This window comes from Clinocottus analis, unplaced genomic scaffold, assembly GCF_023055335.1.
Source record: "Clinocottus analis isolate CAN_PGR_092001 unplaced genomic scaffold, fCliAna1.0.p SCAF_31, whole genome shotgun sequence".
NCBI lineage: Eukaryota > Metazoa > Chordata > Actinopteri > Perciformes > Cottidae > Clinocottus > Clinocottus analis.
In genome coordinates this window covers 1846547-1856546 of record NW_027176054.1, presented here as the reverse complement: position 1 = coordinate 1856546, position 10000 = coordinate 1846547, and the positions used below count along the sequence as shown (strand labels likewise).

The window sequence follows — 10000 nt, the reverse complement described above, 5'->3', positions numbered from 1 at the left end:
CCCCAGATCAGGTCGTGGGAGGATCAAAATGCCAAAGAGGTCCAGAGAATCTGGAGCTCTTGTACGCATTTCATTCCTCACACAGCTGCGCCATCAAGATATGTAGTATCTAGGTTTTCACCACAGTGCAAAGGATCAATACAACTCCGCCGTTTTAGTCCATTGACGACGAAACCGAGCGACCACTGTGACGGCCGGCGCGTGAGTTTTAGCAGGAAACGCTGAGTCCGTCTGCTGATTGTGTGTCGACAGGAAAAGCTTCTGAAAGTGGTTAGTAAAAGGAACCGCTACTTCTACTAATGGAAACGCCATCCAGGCTCAATCAGGAGGTGAAAAGGACAGCGAGACACACGCAGGGAGGGCACACACGCTGGTTAGTGGTTATAAAAGCTTTGGCTTTTCGGCCGTCGCCATTTTGTTTTCGTAAATGTTCTCGTTTTTAGAAGTGACCATGTCTGGACGAGAGGGCGGAGCTGGAGAAGACTTACCTTCAGCATAACACACATTAGGTAACAGCTAACGCTAGGTAATGGATAGTTGTAGGTAATGCTTATGCTAGGTAACGGCTAATGCTATTTAACGGCTAACACTTGTGTGAGTGAGCTAGCTTGGTTGGCTGGTTTTGGTTGGAAAATTGATGCCAGTTTGGAATGTAATTACCAGAAAAAAGCCAACTCCCGAGAGCGTCTCTAAGTGCAACAAGCAAAGCTAACAAGCTAGCTAGCAAACTTGCTAATTAGTGCCAACATTAAATAAAATTATACCAGAATTTCCCTGGATCACAGACGTGTTGGTTGGTCCGTTTTCACCACACCACAAAGACTTTTTACTCGTCTGATATTTTAATACAAAATTATCCAGAAGTCACCAACATTACAAACGCGGCCAGTTCAGTGATTAGCTGACGCGACAGCTAGCAGACAGCCAGCAGCTAGCCACGCTCTGAATTATGCATAAACCTCAACGTAGTTTCAATAGATTAGTTGTATTCAATTTATCACCTCTTTATTTCCGCTGTAAATTAGTTTTTTTCACCATAGAGGTCGATGAGGATTATCTTGCTTCTGGAGCCTCCAGGAAAGTCAAAATAAAACAACAAGAAAAGTAAATTGCTGTCATTTCACCAGAACTGAATTTGCCTTCAGCCGTCCATGCCAAGAGAGTCCAGTGAATGAGTTAAATATAAACACTGAGGTGTTGTTGGCAGAAGACTAAAACTCACAAACGTTTGCATCCTTTCAAAATCCTATCCTGCAAAAACAAAGAGACACTCCCATTCCTGATCAATAAAAACATGAAATGATTCTTTAAATCAACTTCTCTCGCTGACAAAAGCGAGAAAGAAGACGATCAGAGGAAAGTGAAACAGTCTCTTGGAAAGAGAACGCAACAGGTTGTAAAGCAGCAACTCACAGGCGGTTCATCCGGGGTCACAAAACAAATATTATAAGGCGAGAAGTAGAATTTAAAAAGACTTGATAGACCTTATCCGTCAGTTTAGGTGAATTTATTTCACCAGCCAGAGGTCTTGGCTCATATTCAGGAAGTCAGGAACAGAATGAACAAGTGGGATCTGTGAGCGTGATGTTCAGTAACTGGCGGTGATTAGCTCAGCTGAATCTCATCAGGTTGTGTTATTGTCCTCCAGGTGGACAGTGACTATCAACGAGACGATATTTAACGCTTCATATTTAACTTGGTGGAAGCATATTGGACCACGACCTGTCGGGGGCAATCATAGCCTCTAAATATGAATCCAAATTATACATTTGAACTTTGTAATTCACTAACAACAAAACAAATGAACCGGGGAAGGCATTAGCGTTAGAATGATTAAGCTAGTGTTTCCGTTTCTTCCGACATATGAGCTCTTTGGGAAGCGGGAGGTCCTCACCCTGCCATGACGATGAAGAAATCCAGTCGGTTCCAGGTGTCCCCGAGGTAAGAGCGCCGACCAAAGATCCCCAGGGCCACCATCTTTATGACCATCTCCATCGCGAAGAAGATGTAGATGAAGGCGTCGAAGGCCTGAGAGAAAGACACAAGGAGACAAGGAGACAAAGAGACAAGGCTGTGAAGCATCAGAGACACTGATGAACCTCAACTGGCTTCACGTGAGCCGAGGCAGCTGGGAAATATACCATTGTTTAATTTTGGTGAACCGCTCCGCGCTTGGTCGTGCACCTCTGACTTTCATTTCTGATTTGTCACAAATAGTTCACTCATAAAATCTCTATTTGGTCGGGTTCATTTGTCCTCAAATAGCTAAAGATTTGGTGATTCATGGATGTGAATACGACGCTTGTTCCCTTTGCTTGAAACAAAAACAAACAGAAAACTACAGCGAATGGAAAAAAGACTTACTTTCAGGATAACAATCGCTAAGTGATGGCTAACGCTAGTGCGAGCAGGCTAGCTTTGTTGGCTAGTTTGGGCCAATGCTATGCTAGATGCTAGTTTGGAGTGTAATGGAAATAGTAAATTGTAAAAAAAAACAGCAGCAAATGGAAAAAAAAATACTAAATGTCTGCCCATAATCTGATTACCGATAAATTGGACATCTTTTGGACGGCGGTCCTGCACGAGGAATCTGTTGAGGTCCAAAGTCTCATTTTGCAAAGTATCTCCTCTCTTCCCTGTTCAGACTTTCACTTCACGGTCACATGTGGCAAAAAACATCATTCAATCAACTGTCAGATTTCACAAGCCAGAGCCCGCAAAGGTTGCAAATTTGGCCTGAATCAATCAGGCAAAAGATGCATTACGGAGCTATTGATTCAGCTTTATTACAGACATAAAGTCTTTGGTGGTGCAATATGAAGAAAGGCACATATTTCACTATTCTCAGACGTTTCACAGATCATTGATTAATTGAGACAATCATCAGCAGATCAATCGCTGATGAAAATCATTTCTAATTGCGGTAAAACAGACGCCGTGAGCGCTTCTGAATGAACGGCGAGGGCAAAAGGCGGCAATCCCCCAAGACATCGACCCGACGGCGCCTCCAGGACGAGGTGGCGGATCACCTTGAGCTTCCTGGAATCCCCCCTCCCCCACTTCCTGTCAATCTCCTTCACCTCTCTTCCTCCAACGGTTTTATTTACTGTCTGACAATTCAATATCTCCATCTCTCCATTAACTCCCCCTCCACCTCTTTTCCCCGTCGCCCCGGTTGAGCGGTTTGCCCTAAACTGTGGTGTAATGGAAAATAATTTGTTTGTGCAGTAATCACAGATAAGCCCCACATTGACATCGCCCCACCCTCCCCGCCCCCCTCACTTCAGCTTTAATCAAGCATCTAATTAAAAGACGGGAGTGTGGAAAAAAAAACAACTAAATAAATCAAAGAACCCAGCTCGCTAATGCGTGTTACTGCGGTTGTGAGCTGAGATTAGCTGCTGTTCTTCTCCGTGTATGAAGGGGGATTAGGGAGGAACTGACGCACTTGGCGTTGCCTGTAATGTGATTTCCAGAGAGTGAAGTACTGCGGGCGACACGATCCCAATCCAAAACCGCTGATGTGAATCCTCGCTTCGCTTACTCGCTTCTGAAAAAGAAAAGAAGCGTCCCAGCCGGCAGTTCTGGAGGAGGAAGAGCGTCGAGCTGCAGGACTGTTTGAACCTCGACCCGTCGAACCGGAAGGACGGACGAGCTGCCGCCTGTTTTCCAAAATCTCTCACCTCGTCTTCTGCTCATTTAAAGAGACGAGAAGACAAAGGAGAGGTTTAGCATAGGTGAGCATCTATGCTAAACCTCTCCTTTGTCTTCTAGTCCATTTAACATCCATCCTAAACCTCTCACCTCATCTCCTAGTCTCCTTAACGTCCATCCTAAACCTCTCACCTCATCTCCTAGTCTCCTTAACGTCCATCCTAAACATCTCACCTCGTCTTCTAGTCTCTTTATTGTCTATCCTAAACCTGTCACCTCATCTCCTAGTCTCCTTAACATCCATCCTAAACCTCTGTTTTGTCTTCTAGTCTCCTTAACGTCCATCCTAAACCTCTCCTTCGTCTCCTAGTCTCTTTAACGTCCATCCTAAACCTCTCCTTCGTCTTCTAGTCTCTTTAACGTCCATCCTAAACCTCTCCTTTGTCTCCTAGTCTCTTTAACATCTATCCTAAACCTCTCCTTTGTCTCCTAGTCTCTTTAACATCCATCCTAAACCTCTCCTTTGTCTCCTAGTCTCTTTAACATCTATCCTAAACCTCTCCTTCGTCTCCTAGTCTCTTTAACGTCCATCCTAAACCTCTCACCTCATCTTCTAGTCTCCTTAACGTCCATCCTAAACCTCTCTTTTGTCTTCTAGTCTCCTTAACGTCCATCCTAAACCTCTCACATCTCCTAGTTTCTTTAACGTCCTTCCTAAACCTCTCTTTTGTCTCTTAGTCTCCTTAACGTCCATCCTAAACCTTTCACCTCATATCCTAGTCTCCTTAACATCTATCCTAAACCTCTCCTTCATCTTCTAGTCTCTTTAACGTCCATCCTAAACCTCTCCTCCGTCTTCTAGTCTCCTTAACATCCATCCGAAACCTCTCCTTTGTCTTCTAGTTTCTTTAACGTCCATCCTAAACCTATCCTTCGTCTTCTAGTCTCCTCAACGTCCATCCTAAACCTCTCTTTTGTCTTCTAGTCTCCTTAATGTCCGTCCTAAACCTCTCCTTCGTCTTCTAGTCTCCTTAACGTCCATCCTGAACCTCTCCTTCGTCTCATAGTCTCCTTAACGTCCATCCTAAACCTCTCTTTTGTCTTCTAGTCTCCTTAACGTCCATCCTAAACCTCTCCTTCGTCTTCTATTCTCCTTAACGTCCGTCCTAAACCTCTCACCTCGTCTTCTAGCTTTTTTTTTCCAACCAAACTGCCGTCGTTTGCATGCAGCTCTCTTTCTGAGGACTTGTAATGGACTCTTTCACATTTCCTCTCCGGTGAGATGTTGTCTCGACAGGACAGCGTGAGATGTCTGTGGAGACGATCTCCCGTCCGGGTCATGGGACAGCTCGAGGGCAGTCAAATGCAAATTACATTTCAACACACCCTGCAGCATCCATCTACGAGCGTTTACGAGCAGAGTAAATAACTAACCGGGCTTCCAGAGGGTCTTTAAGTCCACATTTGCCAGAGCTTTAGAGATTGTGCTGGCGAGGCCCCAGTTGAAATCACGGTATTGAGCAACGGCTTTTCCGAGAGGAGAGTATTGACCGTGACGCTGCAGCGCATTAAATCCATGCTGATATTGAATAGGCTCTATAGATACTCGCAGGAGAAATTCTATTAGGTCCGACTCACCAAGACCCCCTCCCGAGGGAGCCGGATCGATCCGATGTGTGTTCTGAGTGCGGCGCCTTTTGTGTGTGTGTGTTCGTGTGAGAAAGTAAAACCAACTAAAAAACGGGTGATTTAACAAGCCGACCGACAGAAGGCATACGTGCACACACTCGTGCACAGGTGTTATACCTACTAGGGGTGTGTGTGTGGGGTGGGCGGGGGGGGTAGCAACTTTTGAAAAAGACGTAAGACATCCTGTAAGATGACGGGTGGGGGGGAGGAGGGAGGGGTGTTGTGCGTGAGAAAGTCATGCTCGCTGCACCATAAAGACCACATGCTAGCAGTGAGTCACTGAGTAGTTAGTGTGTGTGTGTGTGTGTGTGTGTGTGTGTGTGTGTGTGTGTGTGTGTGTGTGTGTGTGTGTGTGTGTGTGTGTGTGTGTGTGTGTGTGTGTGTGCGCGCAACACTCTCTGCTCCCTGCTTCTCGGGCTGTGAGGGCATGTTGTTATCTTTGTGTGCGCCCTTTCACGTTGGAGGTCGCGCACAAAAGTAGAAGTGCACGGATTTGTTGGCGGACGTCTGCGAGTGCTTGTTCTGCGCGGCGTAGATGTGACTGATCAAATATACATGATCCTGTGTAACTAAGTAACCGTTATTTATAGGGCGCTTTTAAAAAAAAAAAAAAACAGGAAGAGAAAATGCTCCAAATATAAAAAAAAGACGAGGAAACGTTGCGTAGAGATAAAGTAAATCTGTTGTTATCTTCCCATACGACTTCACTGCATTCTCAATAACGCCTCGATGGAGAAGTATTTTCTGCCGGATTACGATCACAGGTTTCCAGCAAGTTCACGTCGGGTAAAACGTCCTGGTTTGGGTTTAAAACAAGGGCGACACGTTTAAACCCGTTGGTAGAAAACTGTAGAACCAATTTTGTCTCTTTTCCCGTGTGTTTGACTCGTGGTAGGAACCCCAAATTAATTACAATACTGTTTATTGTGTGTATTTGTTCAGAAAAGTCTTAGGAAAAAGATGTGTATCTGCAAAAAACATCACTTTTTTAAGATATTTTGATGGTAACTATGAACATCCAGCATGATATGAGTCAGATTCCCCAAAAATGCCTCCTGGAGCGTCAATAAGACACCTTTATGGAAAGATTAGGACCTAAAGAATCAGAACCTGCAACAAAAATCACAATAAAACAAATAATTGGCCTGTTAGGAAGGAGTTTCAGTAAAAAAAAAAAGAAAAATTACGTATTTTATGCCAAAAGTTTGTCGGAATGGGGCATGCTGGGACTGAAAATTGGTGCGGGAGGATTTCCAAAAGGTTAAAATGAGCTGATTTTTGGGGTTCATTCACCATCAGCTGTCTCCTCAGTGAAAGTCCTGTCTTTGTTTGACTCCTTGAGCCGGTTTCTTTGAGTAGAAACGTCGTTATGATCGATCAAAAACAAAATCCGACAGAAAATACATTTCCATTTTAAAATAATTGACTGGTTTCATTGCGTGCAAATGCTTTCTGGCCATTCTTGGTGTATCACCATCAAGAAAAATATGCTTTTGCACATATTCGACTCCTGCAACATTTTGTGAGAGGTTGCATCAATACAAAAGATCACAAAGAAAATGTGTGTGTGTGTGTGTGTGTGTGTGTGTGTGTGTGTACCTGTAGTATTTGGCATCTGTCCGACGAGCAGTCGATGTTCTCACAGGGCTGGTACATCCCCAGAGTCACGCAGTTCAGCAGGATCACCATCATGCTGACGCGCTCGAACCACGTGGAGACGTTAAGGAGAACAGCTCGGGCAACACAACGGGAGGCAACACAACGGGAGGCAACACAACGGGAGGCGACAGTTCACAACCACGTCAGTGACAGATGATGCGAGACGGTGTGGAGGGTCCGTGCACAACGACTTTTAGAGTCAAACTGCATCCGTCTCCGGGTTTCAGGACCTTTCGCTGGTCTTTTCTGAGACGTCGAGTGTCAAAATGTCGCCGTTTAAATGTCGCCGTGAGAGAGAACAGTTGTAACAGCAGCAAGCAAACGTACAAAGTGTGACGTGTACAACGTGTTCGCCACTAAACTGTCAAGTTATACTGTACTACTACACTCTCACAGGCACCCTCTGACACGTAAATGTTGGAGCTGAAACTAGAGAGTAGTACTCGTACTTGGACCCTCATTGTTGGACCCTAGTACTTAGACTCTAGTCGTTGGACCCTAGTACTTGGATTCTAGTCATTGGACTCTAGTACTTGGACCCTAGTAGTTGGACTCTAGTCATTGGACCCTAGTACTTGGACTCTAGTACTTGGACTCCAGTCGTTGGAACCTAGTACTTGGAATCTAGTCATTAAACCCCAGTATTTGGACCCTAGTAGTTGGACTCTAGTCATTGGACCCTAGTACCTAGACCCTAGTACTTGGACCGTAGTACTTGGACTTTAGTCGTTGACTATTGTCTTTGGACCCTCATTGTTGGACCCTAGTATATATGGACTCTAGTACTTGGACCCTAGTACTTGGACCTCAGTACTTGGACTTTAGTCACTGACTATAGTCTTTGGACCCTCATTGTTGGACCCTCGTATATGGACTTTAGTCATTGGACCCTAGTGCTTGGACCTTTGTACTTGGACTCTCGTTGTTGGACTCTAGTACTTGGACCCTAGTACTTGGACCTTTGTACTTGGACTCTCGTTGTTGGACTCTAGTACTTGGACCCTAGTATGTGGACTCTAGTCACTGGACCCTAGTACTTGGACCCTACTTGTTAGACCTGGTCCTTTGGACCCTAGTTCTTGAAATCCAGCCCTTGGACCCGAGGAAAAGTACGAAACTCCCCCAAAATAATCTTTAATGGCAGACGGAGGGGAGGAATAAAAGAATACTCCAACAATGTGAATACAAAGCTCTGAAAGCAAGCAGTTTACACGAGTGAAAAGGGGCATTAGTTAATGAATGACAGACCTAAACAATTGTTTCTTTATATTGTACTACAAAGGAACTTCAAAGACATTAAAAGTTCAGCAGAAGTTTTTGAATTAGATTAGTTAATGTATTTACAATACAAAAACGTCTTTTTGGGTCGCAAAGCGTTGAACCCCTGCTTGTTAATCCTCTTGACTGCTCGGAAAAAAATGCTGCAATACAAATGTCAAGACAGTATGTGTGGTGGCGTTTTGAGAGCATGAACAACACTTCAGAGGAGAGGTTTAAACGGAGCGCGAGCGGGAACATGCAAAAACCGAGCCGCATGCCAGAGAAATAAATTAATTTAACAGACAAAGCGGACAGAAACAAAGCAGCGGGGTGTGACGGAGAGCCGTTCAACATTATGCAATTGTCGGCGTGCCGCTCGGCTAACAAGCGCGTGAAGGAGGCTGTGCTGGGAAAAGCCCCGGAGGTCCGAAACGCTCCACCCCAGAAGAAAAACAGATTCCTCAAACATGCAGCTTCTCTTGGCCTCGCGTGAACCCTTCTTCGTCTTCCAGGAAGGAGACCGGACCTCTGGAGGTATCGCAAAACACGTACAAACATAGCCGTGAGTGGGCAGAAAACACACGCGTGCACACGGACGCCAACGCTCCAGAGCAGGGAAGAGCTCGGATGCCAGATACGAACGTGCAAACCCACCGACGTGTTCAAAGGAGGCCCACGCGTTCACACGGACCCGCTCGCCGGAGGAGGAAGGCTCAGCGCTGTTGGGCGCTGACCCCGAATGTGGAGTTTAATCAGCTGTTTTTTTTTTCTTCTGTTGAACATATTCAATGGGTGTGTTTTATTAAAGATGACGTATGTGTGGAGGCTTCATGGCAGGAATTCTCAAATAAAACCAGAGTCTGTGAGACCCTAGTCCTTGGACCCTAGTAATTAAACCCTAGTCCTTGGATTCTTGTTGTTGGATCCTAGTCGTTGGACTCTTTTCCTTGGACTCTAATCCTTGGACTCTAGTCTTTGCACCCTAGTAATTGAACCCTTGGACCATAGTCCTTGGATCCCAGTTTGTGGACTCTAGTACTTGGACCCTCATCAATGGACTCTAGTCCTTGCACTCTGGTCCTTGTACCCTAGTCCTTGAACTTTAATTCTAGCACCCTCGTCCTTTAACCTTAGTCCTTGGACCCTAGTGATTGAACCCTAGTCGTTTGATCCTAGTCCTTGGACCTTCGTAATTGAACCCTAGTCCTTGGAGCCTAGTCATTGAACCCTAATTCTTGGACTCTTAAACTTGGACTCCAGTCCATGGACCACAGTACTTCGACTCTTCTCCTAGCACCCTATTCATTGGACCTTAGTCCTTGGACCCTAGTAATTGAACGCCAGTCCTTGGATCCGTGTCATTGGACTCTAGTCTTTGCACCCTAGTCCTTGGACCCTAGTCCTTGGACCCTAGTGATTGAACCCTTGGACCATAGTCCTTGGATCCCAGTTTGTGGACTCTAGTACTTGGACCCTCGTCAATGGACTCTAGTCCTTGAACTATAGTCTTTGTACCATAGTTCTTGAACTTTAATTCTTGCACTCTAGTCTTTGAACCTTAGTCCTTGGACCTTGGTAAATGAACCCTAATTCTCTTAAACTTGGACTCCAGTCCATGGACCACAGTACTTGGACTCTTGTCCTAGCACCCTAGTCATTGGACCTCAGTCCTTGGATCCTCTTCCTCGGACTCAAGTAATTGAACCCAAGTACTTGGATCCTAGTCGTTGAACCCTAA

At 45.2% G+C, this 10000-nt stretch overlaps 1 protein-coding gene across 3 annotated transcripts in view; it reads right to left on the bottom strand.

Annotated features, from left to right (window-relative positions):
- LOC137798689 (voltage-dependent T-type calcium channel subunit alpha-1I-like) overlaps positions 1 to 7049 on the bottom strand; it is a 79383-nt gene extending 72334 nt beyond the window's left edge. For all 3 annotated transcript variants that reach the window (XM_068595592.1, XM_068595593.1, XM_068595594.1), the window contains exons 1-2: positions 6943 to 7049; positions 1895 to 2028 (exon numbers count right to left, since the gene is read on the bottom strand). In XM_068595592.1, the coding sequence (XP_068451693.1) occupies positions 1895 to 2028; positions 6943 to 7035 (227 nt within the window). In that variant the 5' untranslated portion in view covers positions 7036 to 7049. The remainder of the gene's footprint in view (positions 1 to 1894; positions 2029 to 6942) is intronic.
- Between the last annotated feature and the right edge of the window lie 2951 nt (positions 7050 to 10000).